Below are 21,131 nucleotides of genomic sequence, written 5' to 3'. Positions count from 1 at the left end.
TACATAGTACGTTATATTTGAATAAGGTCCTTGTACAGTTTGATACATGGCAGATAACATAGAGGAGATCTAAAGGGAAATCACATGACACAAGGTGAAACACTGACCACTACTGTTAAAACATCCCAATCAGTGTGACATTCATTATGTAATACTGTTTTGTCTATTGCTATGGCTGAAGATGTTGGAATGGGTTCCAGCAGGGCAACTAGTAAAAACTATCAAAGAATATGCTTTTCTGAACTTTACATGGCAGGAACTCGCACTTTGTAAATAAACTTCATTATTCCTATGGATTTCACATGTGCTCTTTTCTGTGCCATATTGACAGGAAAGCTTCTTGAAGTATTCTGACCTTACACTTTCTCTTCTCTTATACCAAATAAATTCTTTTTTATGTTTTCATCTATAGAGCATGCACGGTGATGTGTCTGTTCATTGACAGGGGGAACTTAGTGATATGTTGGACATTTAAATTAAAGAAAAAACTAGAAGCACTAACTTTTTTGCTTAGAGAGAAGTCTGCACATCAGATGTGAACATTGTATGTAAAAAGCAATATAAAGAGGGTTATTTTGGCAAACATAGTGGTAATATAGATTCTACTGCATTTAAGTGTTGATATAAACAGGTGTGGACAGATTCAGTAGAATATCAAGTAGTTGGCCTTCTTTTCCTCTATTCATAAGAACGATTTAATTCAGCTTGATTGAGGCTGTCAGAGCTCAACTGTGTCTCCGTCTTCACATGTGCTATCCCATGCCTGTAGGCACTAATTAAACTACAGCACTCATTAGATGCTGGCATTAGAGCAAACAGGTGTCCTCAAACAAACCGAAAGCTGAAGAAATTCAGTAAAAGACATTGGGCATCACCTACTTTAAAGTTGGATTATGGTTATTCTCGAGATAAAGAGAAACCATACCATTGAGGTATTTCATAAGACAACAAACTAAACCATTGGTCACTAGCCTCCCAAGTTCTGACAATAGCCTTTTCGTAGTGTATGTGAACATGTTTGTCAGCAAACACCTGCAATACACAGGTCTTAAGATTGGTCAGTTAAGAAATTCATATACATCAGCCACAACATTAAAACTTGAATGACATCGATTCTGACATTACACAGGAATGAGATATGGACTGATATAGTAAGATTAGTATAGTAAAGCAACAAGTGAACAGTCTTGAAGTTGATGTTTTGGATGCAGGAGGAAAAAGGGGCATTTAAGGGTCTTTGACAAGGGCTTGATTTATATAGCGCCAAATCACAACAAAATCATCTCAAGGCACTTTACAGTGTGAGGTTTAAGACCTTACAGAATATACCTGTATATAGAATTATCTAGAAAATCCAGCAATCCCACTTGAGCAAGCACTAGACAAACTGACTAGACATCGGGTCAGAGCATCTCCAAAACTTGCTTGGGCTTGTGGGGTGTTCCCAGTATGTGATGATTAGTATCTACCAAAAAGTGGTCCAAGGAAGAAGCCACAGTGAATTACCTACAGGGTTGAGAGTGCCCATGGCTCACTGATGCGTGTAGGGAGCACAGAGCACCCGTCTCATCCAATGCCATACAAGAGCTTCTACATTGTGTGATTGGTTGGATGCATTGTCCGGTGCCTGTACCTGACAGTATGGGCTGGATTTAAACTGAAATTTTTAAAAGCAAACTGGGCTTTGGTGGTATATTAAAATGATGAAATTGGTCAGACGTATCTCTACTGTACTCTAATCAGGATGCACTATGGAAAGAAGGCAAGGTGGCAAAGGCAACCCCATTATAACTGATAGGACTTAAAGGATATGCTACTACATCTTAGTGCCAGATACTAGAGGACATGGTGGCAGAGGGAGACCGACACACTATTAGGCAGGTTTTAATATTGAGGCTGATCAGTGTATATTTTGCAGAAACAGCCATGAATGTAAAAGTGTGTAAAAGAAAGGAAAGAGAAAGGACAGAGTGTACACATACACACACACACACATACACACACATCCAAAAGCATGCATTGCTTTCCTGGCTAGAAGTGACTCCATTATCTCTGTGGTTGTTTTCACTCTCTCCTCACCTCCATTCATCTCCGTCTCTCCTTCATTTGTCCTCCCCTCTCCTTCTCTCTCTTTCTTACTCTCTGTGTCTGCCGTTCTCTCTACAAGCACTAAATCACTGTTGTCCCACTAGACTGCTGGTGTATGTTGTCTTTTTCTTTCAGCGCATGAATAAATTATCAAAGAGAACAAGAGGCTGCTTTCCTTTATGGAAAACACCGGCGCTTTCCTTTGTTGGTGATAGAAATGAAGAAGTGTGTGTGTGTTTGTATGTGGCCAGACGTGTTTGTGTATATCCTGGTTCATTCAGTGCAGGGATTTGGGGAGTGCGTTATCGCTAGGTGCTCTGTACATCTGGACTGAGTTGGGCTCTCAGAGGTTTCTGAGATTGGATGTGACACAATCACACACACACACACACACACACACACACACACACACACACTGAGCAGCAGCAGCTAAAGCATATCTGTGGTCGATTGGCGTTAGTTTGAGCGGATGGTGTGAAGGGCAGCCAAAGGAGCGACGTTCTGTGACTAACAACGTGACACACACAGACACACACACACACACACTGCACCACACATATAGAAAGCAGTGCTCACTCGGGTCTAGGAGTTAAAGGATCAATAGTGTAGCCACAAGGAGGCTAATCAATCTGGATTTACCCTACTGGAGGAAGAGAATCAGGCCTGTTTCCCAAGAAAACACACTCGGACACACAAGTCAGATGCAGCCTATAAAACACACATATACCCTCTCACACAATAAATGTGCAGGTGAATCAATACACACACAAACTTGCTCCTCCTCCTATTCTGTACACACCCAAGCACACAGTCACGTCTCCCCCGCTGTGATGAAGCAGAGCCTATATGCCACAAAGACAGTTATATCCCAGCTTACCTCTCCAAACAGAGTGAGCCATGTCCGCTGAGCTGGTTGGCATTTACACAGCTCAGGGATTTGTAAACCATAAGATACAACAGATTTATTGTCAATCACAGAATCATGTCAAGGCCTTGCTGACAAGGAGGACTATTTGTTATGGCGGCTATCATGCTGCAGGTAGCATATGATTGGTTGAGAAGTTGTTATATAGTAAACCTTAAAATTGTTATTAGCAAATAATTGTATATATCAGAAGCATGACTGAATGGCACTTTAATATTCTGTCTTTTTTCAGTTGATACACAGCTGCTGCAGTTAGGAACAAGCAACATAACATTTGTCGCAATGGGAAGTTTATTTCTGTCGAACTTATTACAGATCAAACTGATATGATTAGGACGAGGCAACTGATGGAATTTGTGGTCTGTTCCTTGGTCTTCAGATGCAGTTGTTTCCACTTATTCTCTTAAAGATTTTTTTCAGCATGTTGGATAATTGTGCCTGACATCAGTCGTGTATCGTCCAATGCAGACACACAGTAGGTGTGAAGTCAGCAGCAGCTTTGCGACATACTTTTTAGTATGTTGTCTAGCATATACTCAGTTGTAAGATTTAGACTACTAAGTTGATGGAGACATTTTGTGCTTTTTATTACACTGATAAAGTTATAAAATAATTTTTTTTTGTATACCGTTTTTGTAAACATACATGTATATAGTTAGCACATACAATATAGTATACCAAATACAATATACTTTTGTCGGTTAAGTAATGTGTTACGCATTTGCACAACCCCCCTGTGCTAGGCCCAGCGAATGATTGAATCACAGCAGAGTTTCAGATTAAGATCATTGCAAAAGCTATTTTCTCGCTTGAAGGTCATAATTAGATAAGAAATGTGAAATCAGGTTCTATAGGAAAACATGTCGTGTCAAAGTGCATTAATATGTGACTAAAGTTTTTAATTAAGGATTTATGACAAAGCTAGAGATTGGAGTTAGACTGATTTATGTAAAGTATATTCTAGGTTGCAGTTAAGTCATTTTGAGTTTAAACAAAAAGGCAGTTTTAAAACTAAGAAATAATGACATGAATCATATTGTAATAATTATTGATATTAACTTATTTCTAACTGAAAAGATTTGCTCTGATGTTTTTTTTTAAGGTATCAACCTAAGTGCAACACTAGATACATATGAATCAGACATTAACATAGGAAGAGCATTTTACTCCTCAAAGAAAGTCCCCTGTCTGAATGAGGATGTATACTTTAAATACTTTGTATACCAAAAGGCACACACACATTATCACACGCTTATTCTTGCTAATTGCTAATTTATACATCAAACCATCAGCTGCAGAACTACTACTAAGCTGCAAAACTACTCTCCTCAGACTCACAGTCTGTCATATGTAGTTTGTTTCTCATTCTGTGTTACACACACACACACACACTTCAGTTCTTTGTCAACTTTTCTCCATTGGACATGGACACACGCACACCCACACACTGTGTTCTCTGTGTGTTATTGAAGCCACTAGTGCAGTAAAGTCAGGACCTCCGTATGTAAAACACCATAAATCCAATTACTTTATGCAAAGTGATGGAGGTGGGTTTCACAGCAACAACATGAGGTCCAATCCTCCTTCTCCTCTGTTAGAATAGGACATGAGAGGGTGTGTGGGAAAAGCAGAAAACAGCGTGACTAAATCACAAAAACCTTGCAGATATATACTTGTATGCCCTTCATTTGTAGAGGGTAAAACACTAAAGCTGCAGGAAGATTCACTGCATCCCCAGATCATCCTTGTTGCTCGGTGTGTTCCCTACATCCGTGTGTTTGTCTGAGTTTGTGAGACCCAGTTTGTTCTGTGTGATCCTAAAGACCAGCATTGGGTGTTTGTGCCCTGAACTGACGCATCTGTTACCTTTAAGTGGGTGCGTGTGTGTGTGTGTGTGTATCCAACAAACAAAGTCTAACCTGAAGCTGGCTGCCACTTCCCCCAAAACACAGCATAACAAGATTTCTGATGCTGTGAAAGCTCTGCTGTTTTGTGACAAATAAGATTCACTTCTGCAAATACATGAAAATACCTTGTTTAAATTGGTGTGTGTGTGTGTGTGTGTGTGTGTGTGTGTGTGTGTGTGTGTGTGTGTGTGTGTGTGTGTGTGTTTTTTCCTGTGTTTTGATTTGATTAGGCATTCTTTCCCTGAACAGTGCCGTCACGCATCAGCTGTCAGAACACACAGTGACCTTCTTCAAACACTTGTGTGGTGTTTGTGTCTCTGTGGATGCATATATTTGTTGAGTGTGTGTGTGTTTGTGTTGTGTGTGTTTGTTTATGCACCTTTGCATGCATTCCTTGAATTTGTGTTTGTTAATACCTTTATATTTACTATATGAGAGTCTGTCTTTTACCTGTTTGTACGTATATTCACCTGTTAAATGCCTGCCCTAACCACACGTGTATGTTTCTCTCAGTGTGTGTGTGTGTGCGTGTGTGTGTGTGTGTGTGTTTTAAAATGCAATGGCTTCTCCATGGCTGTCAGGTGCGTGTAACTGGGTGGAAGAGATGCAGGGGTGTGGCACCTTAACATCTCCTCTCCGTGACAAAACCTTTTAGATTGTCTGCGTGTGTGTGCCAGTGCCACCAGCTGAGTGACAGATCATGTTGAATGGTGCAGAACTGCAACAGCCTAGCACTCCTAACAGCCTCTGACTTACTGCGGTGCTGCACACACAGACACACACACACTATAGAGGACATTATACTGACTTGAGTGTCATTTCCTGGAGACTTAACCTCAGTCTTACCCTAACCACTTCTTGCCTAACCCAAACCCAAACCCTTACCTTTACCTAAACTGACTTCTGTCCCCAAAAAGGAAGTCAAGCCTCTACAATGTGTAAATACACTTCACATGTATGTCCCCACAACATTAGTAATACAAACCCGCATGCAGGGACTTTGTAGTGTGCTTCCAAGTAGAGATGGGGGGCTGCCGACGTTATCATATGCATGTCTCAGTGTGTTTTGATTTATTTTCAGCACACTTCTTCTCTGTCACACACAAACACACATCGACTTCTGACACTTGGAACACACACACTTTTGGCCTCCTGCCCACTGTCTCATCCTCCCTTCCCCTTGTCTCCTCATCATTCTCCCCATTTTGTCATCTCCTCAGTTCTTCCTTAGTTTCTCAGCTTCAGTTTTTTCTTCATTATCAGGCATTACACCATCTTTCTTCAGTATCCTTTACTCCTTTCACTTATCTTTTTCTATTTATTTTTGGCTCCCTCTTATTTCTGTCCTGCTTTCTTTCCTCTTCATTGTTCCTGTCTGCTTCTCTTCATCTCCTGCCCTCACCCCTCCTTATTGTTTGTCTTCTCCTTTCCCCCCAGTTTACCCCCCAATCCTTCCCTTCGTTGTTGGTGAACCCTCTGGTTTGCCTTTTGTTTCTTCCTCTTCCATCCATTGCAAATGACTGTCTTTGGCATCAGTGGCTCATACAGCCAGTGGCAGTTTCATTATTCTCTTTTATAGTGTTAATAAGGCAGCTGTCAGCCACAAGAAGGCAACCCACTCCCTGCAGTGCTACTACAACTAGCAGTGTAATACTGCTGCTTCTGCTCCTACTAGACACTGAGCATACTTGTGATGTCACTAGATCAATAATTGTCAAACAAAGCTGGCAATCACGTTATGTGTCACATGATGCTAGTCAAGTATTACTAACCACTCTGCTGATTTTCTACTTTTAAAATTTTCATGGAAAGTCCCAGAGAATGTCAAATCAATTCACCTACTTGTTTTTAAGGCTTTCGGCTGCTGTGGCTCTGTTGGTTCATCAGTCATCCAACAACTCTCCTTCCTCCAAACCACGACCTAGACCCCAAAGCTTTTGCACCTTTAAAAATATAGTGCATGGTTATGGTTTGGTCATTAGACATATTTTTTAAAACTAGCACCACCACCATAATTATAAAAATACATTACATAGAAATTATAAATACAGTAGACACGGTCTCAGCCTTTAGAAACATCAGTCTCAGTTGTACCTGTGCAGATTCTGTCACTTCACACTCTGAATCAGACTCTGCTAAACAACTTTTGTCTTCCTCTATATACGTCTCCAACTTTAGCCATTACTCAAGGTGAAAAAGTGCCATAAGATGAGAGCTGTATTATTCATCAGGTTGTATGTGCTCATGAATAATGTAGATTTTATGTAAATACTTTATGAAACCGCCTTCGTGAGGAGAGACTGTTAGAAAAGAGCGATTTAAAGCAATCTTAAGAAATCTGGTAAAAAGAATGTTACAGATATGTCTAAAAGTAAGTAAGTAAAAATGAGTCAAAAGTGGCCATAATGATATAATAGCTCTTCGAGATTTTTGGTCATGGTTTTGCTAATGTCGAGTTTATTATAATTATAAAGTAGTATCTTTGGTGTTAAGTAACTGTCACTAAAACCCAAACAAATGTAGACATACAGTACAAAATGTCAAGGTAGCCATAACTGGTTATGTTCCAGGTAATGTCGATACTCCATATCAGTGAAGTATTGACATTACTGTAATAATGGATCAGTGCAGTGCATATTAACATTGTCCTGAATTTTTAAAAAAAACCTGAGAAAAAAAGGGAGGCTTGTTATAAAAACAACCCTGGCTGTCTCCATATTTAAATGACAGAAAGTATTTGAGTGATGTGGAGTTAACCTCTGCGGCTACTACTTCTGCTGCAGTACATGCAACTTCTGCTTCCATTGCCGCTGTTACAGACTTGCTTGTCAACTGCACTGTATGCAGCTGTCTGTCTCATGCCTCCCTCAATCATCCCTGTGTTTATTCTCATTCTCCTGTTCGTCCTCTATTTCCCGTCCCTCTTGTATTTGTCCTCTGTATTTCTCATACCTCCCTCGCTCCTACTCTTACTCAAGCCTGAAACCAATTTGCAGCTCTCATCTCCCACTTGTCTCCTTCCGCACTATTTGTTTTTCCTCTTTCGTCTTTTAGCGTTGTTTGCTCTTTCCTTGTTCCATCACCTTGCTTTGCCTCTACTCAGAGGATAAGACGTTTGTTTCATCTTTCTCTCGTGTGAGCGAAGGAGGACACTGGAATGCTGTGTTGTGTCGGGGCTTGGGTATACTCACAGTGGGTCGCCACAGCTTCCATGTAAGGGGTGAAAGCTGCCGATGTGTGTTTGTTTGTGTGCATAAGCGCTGTGGGTTCTGGGGTATATCATTTGCGCAGGAGTACATATAGTTATACTCTGCTCCCCAGAGAGCGAAAGCCAACACCAGTAAAATTGGTACTGACGTTGACTGTTGTTGTTTTGTGTCAGTTTATTAATAAAAATAAAATTAATAGATCTTTCATGGTCAATGAAATTCAGTTTTTTGGAACATTGTTGCCTGAAATAGGATTGAAATAGTATCATGTTTAAATACATTTGTAGCTTGGAGCTCTACCTCTGTCATTGAAGTCATTTTTAATAAGATTACACCCAAATGATGTGTGTACAGTATAACTGCTCCAACTGCTAATACCATGTAAAATGTACATGGTAAATATAATAAGGCCATTGTTATGTACACTGTGATTTTTAGTCATCACCTTTTCAACCAAAAACAGCCTACATAATAATTCTCACCTCTAGACGAATGATGTTGATAGAATATGATAGGACATGTTATTATATAGGTTACTTTGTCCAAATTAAAAGTGACCAATTTTTATTATTTCTGCTATTTACAGAGGCAAGAAAAACTTCAACTACTGCAAACAGTTCACTTAGCTGCAGTGTTCTCGCATAATTTCGTAATGACATTTCACTAAAATCACAAATATCAACAAACACAATATTATTGAGCTGATAAAACACAGTCATGATCTTTAATATCTTAATTTAACACACCAGTTGAACATATACAATATGACGGTGGACAAAGTGAGTCAAACTGTGTCTTAAAATCTGGTTGAACTGTCTTTGGCAGCAATAACCATAAGCAACCACTTTCTGTGGGTGTGGATTAGACCAGCAAATGTGAGCAATATTCTTAGGATGTCTGGTGTGAACAGCTTCACTTGAATGTTTTGCGTAAGGTTGACTCAAACAGGGATGTTAATCTGCTCCAATAAATCCTTCAAGACTTTAGTTGTTACTCTGGGTTTTTTTTCACCTCATTGGCTTGGTGCCCAGTTCAGTGGAGAGTAAATACAGTCTCCATTTATGCCCCATATGCCTTACTGTAGACTGATGAATATCTAAACGTTTAATCTGTAACCCTTTCCAGCTACATGCAAGTAAACAACGTGATCGTTGGTTTTCTAAGACTTTTTTTACTCACATTAACTGATGCTTTTTGCAAATAGAAAACTGTCGCTGTTAGAGTAGTAAGGGTATACATTCTTAAACATTGTTTGAACTTTGGGTTTGCTAACAGTTGCAAATTGCATACCATTTCTTGCCACTGTATATTGGAGCTTATTTTGCACAGTGTATAGATATAATAAATTACGATAATGGCCACAAATCTGGATGGGTGGGAGGTGATAAAACCATTAAACTAATAGGTATGCTGATGAAAAACAGCAAGTCAACAATGCCTTTAGCAATCTTGACAAAAGGGATTTGTGATGAAAACCTAAACATACAGTGGGTTGTCACAATTAGTTTCTTTATGCCTTTTTTGTAGGTGATAATCCAGGATATAAGAATAGATATAGATATAGAATAAATCCATGCAAATAATACACATGCTGGAATAAATATTTCTGTAAGTCAGACTGGTCAGTCTTAAAGAATATTTATCAAACAAATAAGATCAACAATGTTTAAAAATTTTAAAATGTCTGGTTGCAAATGATGCTTAAAAGACATTAAGTAGCACATAAAGTAGCACTGCAGACAGGAGGAAGCCTGAGGAAACTTTTGCTGCCGACCTGAGTGTGCTCTCCTGTACATTTGGGTTTTGTATGTCAGAAATATTGCAATAGACTGACTTTAAATCTTACTCCTGAAAAATACAGCTGGATTTCTGAAGAAGCTGCATGCCAGCAAAGGAAAAGGGAAACATATTCTCTTTTCTTCCCCTCAAATACTACTACTTCAAAATCTAAGCACTATACTTGTAAGGTTCTGACTGACAGGCTTTTTCGAGAAGCGCCAATAATATTTTTGGATTGAAGTTTGTGTGTCGTGCTTTACCCAATGGAGAAACTGTATCTGTTGAAAATCTTCTTTAGTTTCAGACTAAGCCCAGGGTTATGTCTGCCTGAGAAACTTGCCCTTTAAATTTCACCACGAAAACCCCATTATTTGCTCATTATTGTATTGTTACTCACAAGCCTTGACAGCGGCTCTCTTTTTTCTTTTCCACATTGTTTGACCTGTTGTGCAGATGATGCAGATGATAGGAATCTACAGAAGTAAATGTCATGCCTTTGTGTGGCTACGTCTGCTGCTTTCCTTTAGAGAGGTCGTCCTACACTGTCCATTTACAGCACACAATGTACTACTTACTGTAAGCCACATGCAGAAGCATGAATTCAAATGCTGGTGCCTGCTTTTAAATTGCTGATTATTGTCTCATCAAATCATTTTTATAATAGCATTACTGCATGCTTTGATGTAATAAGGATGCCACAGGTACCAAAGGGATCTTAGGTTCACTTTCATGCACCTAATGAATATTTATACATGGTATTACCATTTTTGGCAGCTCCTGCTCTATCTTGATTCATTCTTTGCCTTGAATCCCATGGTTTTTATTTCCCACATTGGTCATTAGATAAATTGAAAACTAATTTAGTTTTTTTTTTTAATAATTTGTGACATTTTTTAATACTTTTTAATTACTTTAAATACTTTAAATTAATTCAACTTTAATTTGACAAATTAATTCAATTAATAGTAATAGTTATTATTATTATATACTTTATCGATCCACTTGGGGACAGCTGCAGTAGATGGCAGCGCTACTGTGGGGTTTCGGTGTCTTGTCCAAGGACACCTTGAGATGTAGCCAGGAGGAACCAAGAGTCAAACCATTAACTTTGGGGTTTATAGATGACTGCTCAACCCACTGAGCTTCATGTTGGCCCAAATTACAGCCACTTTCATTTTTTTTTTGGTTAGGTGTTAAGCTGTAAATTAAAAACCTTTTAGAACATAAAGCTTTTTAGCAGCTCAAACACCATCATTTCTTGTTCCCTCATAACTCTTAGCTTCTACTATAAAAACTTTGCTAAATATATTTCATTTCAGTGACAGTACCTTGATAGCAAAGGCAAAGTAGTTGCTACTGGGATTAATGTTATTGTCCTTACTCTAATTGAATTACTCCTGTAAGAAAGTAACTTGGTCTTTATTCATCAAGACTATAGAGAAACATAGAGCAAGTCATCATTAACCTTGTGTGGTATAGATGAAAAAGATATTTGGTACTCAACAAGACTTCAATGTCAATTGTCTGTCTTAGCTTTAGCAAAGACTGTTGAGTACATTAGGGAGAAACTTACTGCAGACTTTGCCTGCACTAGACGTTTACTATGACAGCCGTCAACTGATGGCTTTGTCTGTGGTGTATTTGACAACAATCTGATTTAACAGCAGCCTTCAGAGGGCTTGGTTTCCTCTGTGGTTTTCACTCAGACTGGCATTCCCATCATCACCAAAGACTCCATTCACCTGTTGGGGGCGTTGGTTATTGATTGCTGGCCTGCTTTCCTTTTCCACTTTCTTTCTCTTCAAAAACAACTGGCCCTGACAGCCATTCACAGTCTGTCACTGACAGCCTGTCAGCTGCATCACTTGGTGTCATCCCGGATAACTAATTACAGGGGATGTCTATTCCTCCATAACCAGTTTGTGGGCAGAAAAACCTGTCTGTCAGTGTTTTGAGACAAAATTTTGGCAGCATGTCTACCCAAATCCTTCTGAACATACAGCAGGAAATTTAAGCCCTTTATGCACAATGACTTTTAGGATTTACTTATTTTTTTTCTTCTGCATTTCACAGCGGATGTCTGGTTTGTGGCATTGAAATGCTATGTAATCTCAATTTTGTAATACTGCACATGGTCTGAAATGTCTAAAATCGAGTGGACAGGCATACCATACAATTTTCCTTATAGCTCTCTCCCTACAGATACTCCTAATGAGCTTTTCTGAGCAGAATATCACATTAAGGGTAGAACAATCTGAGTTAGGCTAAGTAAGTTTAGTCTAGCACTGTATATAGTCAAAATTTTACAGTATTATTTTATAGTTATTGTTTTACCAGTCTCATCGAGTCCATTTGTCTTGCAAATTAATCCTTCATGCAGTTTTTTGCCATTCAGCAAGCGTTGTGGGTGAATTAGCTGTAATTCCTGGAAAGAAATGTCCTTAGTTTGGGTTAAAGCTTCAAATTTCCAACAGAATACCCTATTTTTGAATTCTTACCTTCATTTACTTATTTTTATTTTCTCACATTACCTCAATAATAGTTCTGATGTACTTTCAGATAGTGAGATTAGAAATTTAAAAAAGGGACCACATATTAGATATATACAGTGCATCCAGAAAGTATTCATTGAGCTTAATCTTTTCCACTTTGTTTTTTATACGGCCTTATTAAAAAAATTGTTATATTTCTTCCTTATAATGACCATGTGAAAGAGGTTTGTTTAAAATCTTTGCAAATGTATTTAAAAAAAGAAAATCACATCTACATGTATTCACAGCCTTTGCTCAGTACTTTGTTGAAGCACATTTAGCACCAATTACAGTCTCAAGACTTTTTGAGTAGAATGCTACGAGATTTGCACATCTATTTTTGGGGTTTCAGGGTTCAAGTCTGGGCTCTGGCTGGGCCAAGGACATTCATAGAGTTGTCCTGTAGCCACTCCTTTGTTGTCTTTGCTGTGTGCTTAGAGTCGTTGTCCTTTTGAAAGATTAACTGCTGCCCCAGTCTGAGGTCCAGAGCACTCTGGAACAGGTTTTCATCAAGTCTATTTACATTGATGCATTTATCTTTCCCTCGATCCTGACCAGTTTCCCAGTTCCTGACGCTGAAAAACATCACAGCATGATGCTGCCACCACCATGCTTCACTGTAGGGATTGTATTGGCCAGGTGCTGAGTGTTGCCTGGTTTCCTTTAGACAGGATGCTTGGCATCCAGGCCAATGAGTTCAATCTTGGTTTCATCAGACCAGAGAATTTTGTTTCTCAGGGTCTGAGAGGTGCCTTTTGGCACTCAAGGCAGGCTGTCATGTGCCTTACTGAGGATTAATTTCCGTCTGCCCACTCTACCATACAGGCCTGATTAGTAGAGTGCTGCAGTGATGGTTGTTCTTGTAAAAGGTTCTCCTCTCTTTACAGAGAAAAGCTGGTCCGAGAGTGACCATCAGGTTCTTGGTCACCTCGCTGACTAAGGCCTTCTCCCTCAATTGCTCAGTTTGACCAGGCGGCCCGAGTCCAGTGAATACTTATGTACGTGTTGTCCGTGTGTTTTTTTGTTTATTTTTAATAAATAATTTCAAACAAACTTTCTCATTGTCATTTTGGCATATTGTTTGTAGAATTTTGAGGAAAGGAATGAATCAGTTGTGTTGCAATGAACTTGTAACATAACAAAATGTGAAAACGTTGAGCACTGTAAATACTTTCTGGATGCACTGTAGTGTCTGTCAGCAGATTTAAATGTTCTGCACTTATATAGCGCTTTTCTACCTAGCTGGTACTCAAAGCGCTTTACATTGCGTCTCCTGAATTTTTACTGAATTGAGGTGTTATATTGCTATTTGTGTTAGTATCAGGACAGAAAGAAATGAACTGTGCATCCAACAAAATGTACTCTTGTTATGAAAATTAAACCCTGTGAAATCATATTAATATTGTTATGCTACACAGCACCCACAAAAGCTGTGCTGCAGAATTGTATGGTATTTAGGTTCTGTAGTGTTATGATATATATATATATATATATATATATATATGTGTGTGTGTGTGTGTGTGTGTGAGTGTGTGTGTGGAGAGAGAGAGAGGGAGAGAGAGACTTTTGCACAGTAGTGTAAATCTCATTTGCATTAACTACTGTATTTTTTTTTCATGTTGCAAGACTTTACTTGCTCTAGGTCCTCCCAAAATGGGAGCACAAACATCTACATACATAATTGTCAGTCCATAAAATAATACCCATTATGGCTCCACATGCCTTCAAAGTACACAAAAACTAGGGTGAGTGTGCTAACCCTAGAGCACCAAGCCCAGCAACAAGCAGTTTGATCACAAAAGGGCTCAGGGTGAGGTAGCCCCTGAGGGACAGGAGCTAAAATAGAACAGCTTCAGGGTAAAAAGATAATTCTAATTTCTTTTAAGTGTTTGGAATTGTAGGTCCCATTCAAGTAGAGCCCCAAAATAAAATGATAAATATGAAGTTATTAATATTATGGCCTCAAAATGTTCAGTTCCTGTATAAATGCATTCACTAATATTCAATATGAATGCACAGCACAAACCAACCCTTTGTTGATGTACACAAATGACCTTCCTGAAATTCACAGGGTGCTGTTCAAGCTTTGCTGCAGTCCCAACACACATAAATTCGCAGCCAATGCATTCTTGATTAGGTGTGGACACGGTAATTGTTTTCATTGCCTTGGATTGGAACGACGTTGAATCTAATATGGTCCATCGATCTTTTGTTGGGGGGAAATTGGGTTTGTTACCAGCGTTGTAGATCTCTCATGGCCCACATGTTAACCTTTTATACTCTCTCTCCCTCACCACATTTTTATCTCTAATCTCACTCTATCTCTATCCCTCTCCATCCTCCCCTCTTCATTCTCCTGTCTCATTCTCCTGCCCTTTGACTTCTAATCTCATTCTCTTCCTCTCTTCCCCCCCCACTCCTGTTTTTCCCAACTAGCTCTTTTTCATTCTACTTTCTTCATTTGCTTTCAATTTAGAAACTCAATCAGCGTGATTGGGTTTAATACACAATATGACCAAGGTACAATATCACTGGCAAACAGCTGAAGGATGTAACCAGCAAACATTTGGCGTTGTATCTGACCTAAAGGTTTGGTCATTAAAAATATCGTCATTGATTGATCTTCTGTCTGTTGGCCAATTGATTACCTAAAGACAGAAGCATTTAGATAAGGGACTCTGGACTTGTTTACCCTTGCTGTGTGTGAAAGTGTTTTTACTCTTTCTGCTTTAGATGTTTTGAATATTGTGTGCCTTGCATTTTTAAAGCTGCACCTGGATATTTTTTATATTACCATCTCATAAAATTACTTCATGTTATCTGAAAAGTGTTGCTAACATATTGGTCAGAACTACTTCATAAAGTAATAATATGTCTCAGTATTGTGTTGACAGCTTGTTCCACTGATCAGGCTGGTGATAAAAAAACAAATAATGCCGCGTTTTAGTATCATCAGTCGTCTTGTACCCTGGTTTTTACACACATCGGTACAGTTTCTGCTGCTCAACCACAGCCAACAATCATCGAACAGTGGAAAAATGTAAAGCAGCATGAAGAGCACATGATACTGCACAAACACAACAGGGACACAACAGGACAGTAGTGTGTCTCAAAATCTCAACTCGTTGCTTGAATAACAAACAGGCCTGTTTAAATTACTCATCAAGATTAATGACATGCAGAGGTGAAATGCTTTTACTGACTGTATAGTAGCTGTGCAAAGGCAGGAGCCTTCATCTAATGACCACTGGGTGAACTTTCCTGTCATAAAGGTTGATATTAGATTTAATATCAATTCAATATCATAATGGTATAGTCTAATCGTTACACATAACTGCAAGTGTCTACAATAATATGCACTTTAAAACATGTTGAAATAATTTCTTTCCAACTTTCTCTTTGTCTTCTATGTGTTTCGCAGTTGTCAGAGTGTAGAGCCAGCCCCAAGAAAAGCACAGAACCAGCTGTGGACCTGCTGGGCCTGGGTAAGACTTAAGAAACCCTCCACCAACTTACAACATAATAATCCTCAGACAATATAATAACTTGTCAAATTGTATTAAAATATCTGCCTAATGTGTCAGATATGTAAATTAAACCAGTTATGCCGGAAAATGAAATAACATTTTTTGACTGATTCATAATAATTGCAGGTTAAGTAATGTCTGACATTATCAGGGGTAAAGTTTAATGCTGTCAGGCTTACTTTGAGTCATGTACAGAGACCTTTTGTTATTTTTTGATGATTTATTATATCATCTGGCAGTTAATATATCATTAGTGGCTTCAGACTGCCACGTCTAACATACTGTGCGCAGACTGCAGTTAAATCCACCCAACAGTCTAGCCATGCACTGAAATATCTAATTATTATTTAATGTCAAAGCAGGGAAAGTAAAGAATTACTGTCTTCAGGGAAATTGGGGAATATCAGTTAATTCTCTCTACTGAAGTGCTAAAATAGTAAAGCAGTATACTCCATTCACACTATTTGTTAAGCTAAAGTGAAATGATTGCCTTTTGAAAAATCTAGTACAGTCATTTAGTTACAGAAAATCTTAGATCTATAAAGGTCTTTCAATTTTGCAGGGTAGAAACTCTTTAGCTAATTTTGTCCAGATCCAAAAAGGAAATCTGATGACAGGCCAAAATTAAACTTCATGTTATTTGTTTGAGATGTTTTCTGACAGCCAGCATCTGTTCCTATCGAAGACCATTCATTAGGAAAGAAACATCACTCTGATACGCCACTGTACAGCCACAAGTGTATGGTGTGTTTCTGTCGTTTCAGCAAATCCAGCATAGTGCCACATGTCCTCTCTATCAAAATGCTTTAGAGAACTGAGAATTAATTCAACTCTAACAAAATTGCGAGGTTTCCAGATTAACTTGTTAAAAATGTTTTACTAGACGCTTACATCATACAATTAATGTATAATGCAAGACACACACTGTAAATTCTCAGTTCTCAACTTCCCAGCATGCATTGTTTGTGAGCAAGTGAATTCAATCCAAAATAAATCAAACATTTTTACAATAGGTCATATTAATAAACCTGACATATGTTATGGTAACTTCGAACAAATCTCAATCAACCAAAGATAAAGGTTTACACAACATGCAGTATTAATTCAGGATAACATTTAGATGTGCCATGTTTAAGGCAGTCTCTTTGCTCATATAGCGAACAAAAAGTTAGATTTTACAGTGAAAATGTAACAAAAATCCATATGTTGTTGGTGCAACAGGCATATGTATGCGCATCGTAAAAATATTTACTCTTAGTTTTGTTGTATCTATTATGATAACTTCCCTCACACTACACAAAAAAATTACAAAATTTTGAATACTAAGCTGTCGTTCTAGAAGTAATATACCATTAAAACATGTGTTTTAATGGTATTTCAGCTTTATTGAAAAACACAACAGCAGAAAAGCCGGAAATATTGAATGCACCAAGGATATGACATTCAACAAAGGTCACAAGCTGGATTCAAACCTGTGACATTTTGAGTACACGGTATGTGTCTTGGCCTGCTAACTGACACCACATTCTGCTCCATGCTTGTTGACCTTAATCATGAACAACAAAAACACAGCAGAGGAAAGCGCAGTGAGAAGTATTTCAACATTAATTTGTAATATGCAATCACCCTGTGTTGCTTCAATATCAGGCTGTAATATATTAGATGACAGCGGCAGGTAAGCGCTGACAGAAGAAAGAGCCAGCGGATACAGCGTTGACCAAAAATACTCAACCCCCGCGTGAAAGAGTGAGAGTGGATGCCCTGCTATAAATAACCAATGCTAGTCACCTTGCAGCCATGTCGAGTGGATGAGATTTCACACATAATCAATAAGTCAAATACGTTGCACTATGCCTTTAGCGCTCACACATCCTCCCTCTTCCTACATCCATCCCTCCATGTCTCTGGTTACCTTATTCTGCAGATGTCAGCGAGACACTTTTCTTCTGTGTGTGTGTTTCTGTCAATTCCTCTATTTAATTCAGTTAATGAAATTCTGCCAAAATGAAGGTAAAATAATGTGAGATCATTTGGATAAGCTGTTTTTCAAGGAATTATTTTTTTCCTACTGTGCTTTTTTCCCCCCTTTGCCACAAATTTAGCCCAGTGTAATCCAAACATCATAAAGAAGATTTACTAAAATAGATCTGCAGGGTACCAACTGAGTCCATTTTAGAATCTTTGTTATTGACAGTGCCTCTTCGTCATATTACATGTTCACAGTCTTGGCAGCATGACTGTTCTTATTTTGGCTCCAGCTTTGATGTTTAACAGAAAGGTTTGGGTCTTCGCCATTTTAGCAGTTTTAAATTGGTTAAGTGTTGTTGTTGTGATCTAAGATGGAGCATTGTTTAGGACGGGATATATACTACTATATAGATATAGTAAATGTGAGATAAAAACTATGAAGATAATCAACAATGTACAACCATATTTCCAAAGACTCAGTACACTGTGTAAAATGTAAATGTAAATAAAGTGTAATGTTTTGAAAATTAATTGAAACCTACAGTGTATTTCACTGAAAATGAATACAACATAATAAATGTAACTAAACTTTACTTTTGATACAGTACTGTTGAAATGTTTAAGGTCACTTAAGTTTCCTTATTTCCATTAAAAGATACATGGAATGAGTTTGAATACGAAAAATAGTCATCAATGGTGAGAAATCATTTATAATTCAGATAATAGTTTCTTCCTTTAATCATAAATCCTCATTGTAGTTCTTGATTTGTTGTGGAAATCTGAAGAGGTTTCACCACATGCTTTCTGATGCTCGTCCCACAAGTTGGATTGACTTGATGAGAAATTACAACAAGCTACTCTTTAAATAATTTAATATATTATCTACCATAGATGATAAAACCTCCAAATTCTTTGCAGTGTTATCACCCTTTTTACAGGGTGGTGAACCATGCCCTATGCTGTGAACGATTCAATCTCTCTAGAAGCTATTCTTATACCATCCCTTCATCTATCCATCCATCTAATCTAATCTAATTAGGGCCGAAAAACATGTCCCATGTATTTCCTTCAGGGTTAGGCTGCCACCTTACACGGCACCTCACTGCAATCAGTGTTTGACTGAATGGGTGAATGAGACTTATACTTTAAAGAGCTTTGGATAAATGTGCCATATAAAAGCAGCTTTTGCTTTTCACCAAAATAAGAGAGAAAAGTAGAGCAAGTTAAGCCTCTTTCCATTTGTTCAGACTCTCAGCCATTTGGCTGAAAATGGTTTTGACATATAAATGGTATTTTAAAAATTAGCTGTCTTAAAGTGGGCACACTATAAACAGGCTGGATTAATTTGATTAATGATTTTCTTCTACAACATCTTATAGCCACCCACATCCTAAAAACTCATTGTTTATGTGTATTGTCTGTGATTTTCTATGACTTTTCTCAGTTAGCATTGTAGGTTTTACCATTAGAGAAATTTCCATTGTGAAACTTAATATTAGGTGTTCTGCCTTTTTGTATGTTGGATGTTCACTCTTGTTTAAATAATCATTCAACTATATGCATTCTGTGTTTCTGCAGCACAGGCTTCCTATGCAAGTCTACAAATAATATTTTGAAAGCAAAGCACTAGTATCAGGATAGAACATATAAAAATAATTTTCTTGTACACATTTGATATTAGATAACACTTCATCAAAAGACATTGGGTTTTAATTTCTTTATCTCCTGTAGCAGTCTGCCCAGCAACAGAAAATTTTGTGTCCAATCTACTCACTTTCCTCTATTTAATGACTTTTTCCACCAGTGTCAAATGACTGCAGTTACCAGCTGGGTTCACGTTCCCTTTTTTGGGTTCATAGAATCACTCACAGTTTCAAGCTTCATTTCCTGCCCTAGTTGTGATTGTGTGTTGGGGGGAAAGTGGGTTAAATTAACATGTTTGTGGGTTTATGGCTGTAACGGCATTTCAAGGCCAAAAACCTTTTTATTACTATGCATAAAGTGAAAAAAATCTCGGAAACAGCATTTTGACAAATCATAGGACATTTTCACATGTATGAATGAATATAGGGCTTATTAAAGGGAAGTGTTTTACTCCAAGTCCTTAAGGTGACAGCCTCCTATTGCTGATTAAGGAACTGAAGATCTTGCAAACTGTGTGTGTGTGTGTGTGTGTCTACTTGGGGCAAAAGAGTTCAGGGTGATTATAAAACATACTCGCAGCCCGAACTCTTGTTTCCATGGTGAAGTTGAGAGTGTTCTCAAGAAGTGGCCCCATCCCATAATAAAGAATGGTGGGCACATTGCCAGCAATGGCAGTGATGATGATGAGAATGATGGGCCTTTTCTCCCTCTGGCTCATTTCCATGGCAATGGTTGAATGACTTTTTGGTAAGACAGTGTGGATTAGAGTGGTAGGAGGGTAATTGATCCACATGAAATCCTATTCTTCTGTCCTCTACTTTAGTATGTAACAATATGACTCACACCTGTCAATCTTGCCAGCCTCTAAAATAGTAAGTATAATCATTTTAGGCTTCATTCTTAAAGCACCTTAACGCCAATTTACAGAGTGATTTTAGCAGTCAAAATAAAAGTCGAGCTCATAAATGACATGAAGGCATCACAAGATGGATAGAGGGCGATAATCAATAGTTTAAACATTAGGATGGAAGATGTCACAGTAATTCTTTGAAAATGAGTTTTAATAATTGCTTTTAAAGGATGTTGAGTGGTCTTTTCTGGCCTACTCACAGTAAATGGGTTTTTCTTGCGCCCTGCTGTCTGGCTAAAAGAGCTCAATCTTGTTCACACTTTAAAAGAGCTAAATTATGGATGTTTCATCACTGTGGTTATATAAATGACCTGCACGGCATGCTTGCTTGCGCACACACACACCCAGTTCACTCTTCTCCACTGTCTCTCTCTCGTCTTTGAGATGAGTGTACAGTACATTGTATTTTGGGGGTTCATTCTTTAGCACCATGGGGACAGGTCTCTGGACAACACAGCCTTTCCGTATTGATACTGTAGTTTAACCACCTAACGATCAGGCATATTTTCATTTAGCTAATGTGTTTGAGGTAAACACAGGCTATAAAGATTAAACTTCACTGTGACTGCAAAAGAGTGTGTTTTCTCTGTGAGAAATCATGAAAAAAGCCTTGCTAACAAGAGAGTCATTATTTTATTTTAAT

General features: G+C 38.2%; 1 protein-coding gene across 3 annotated transcripts in view; it reads left to right on the top strand.

Moving 5' to 3' along the window:
• The window catches only part of smap1 (small ArfGAP 1), an 89,667-nt gene that overhangs the window by 44,946 nt on the left and 23,590 nt on the right, over nt 1-21,131 (top strand). For all 3 annotated transcript variants that reach the window (XM_026355846.1, XM_026355848.1, XM_026355847.1), the window contains one exon: nt 15,861-15,924. In XM_026355846.1, the coding sequence (XP_026211631.1) occupies nt 15,861-15,924 (64 nt within the window). The remainder of the gene's footprint in view (nt 1-15,860; nt 15,925-21,131) is intronic.

Source organism: Anabas testudineus, chromosome 15, assembly GCF_900324465.2.
Source record: "Anabas testudineus chromosome 15, fAnaTes1.2, whole genome shotgun sequence".
In the NCBI taxonomy this organism is placed as follows: domain Eukaryota; kingdom Metazoa; phylum Chordata; class Actinopteri; order Anabantiformes; family Anabantidae; genus Anabas; species Anabas testudineus.
The sequence above is the reverse complement of the archived record's forward strand: the minus strand, read 5'-3'. Positions and strand labels throughout refer to the sequence as shown.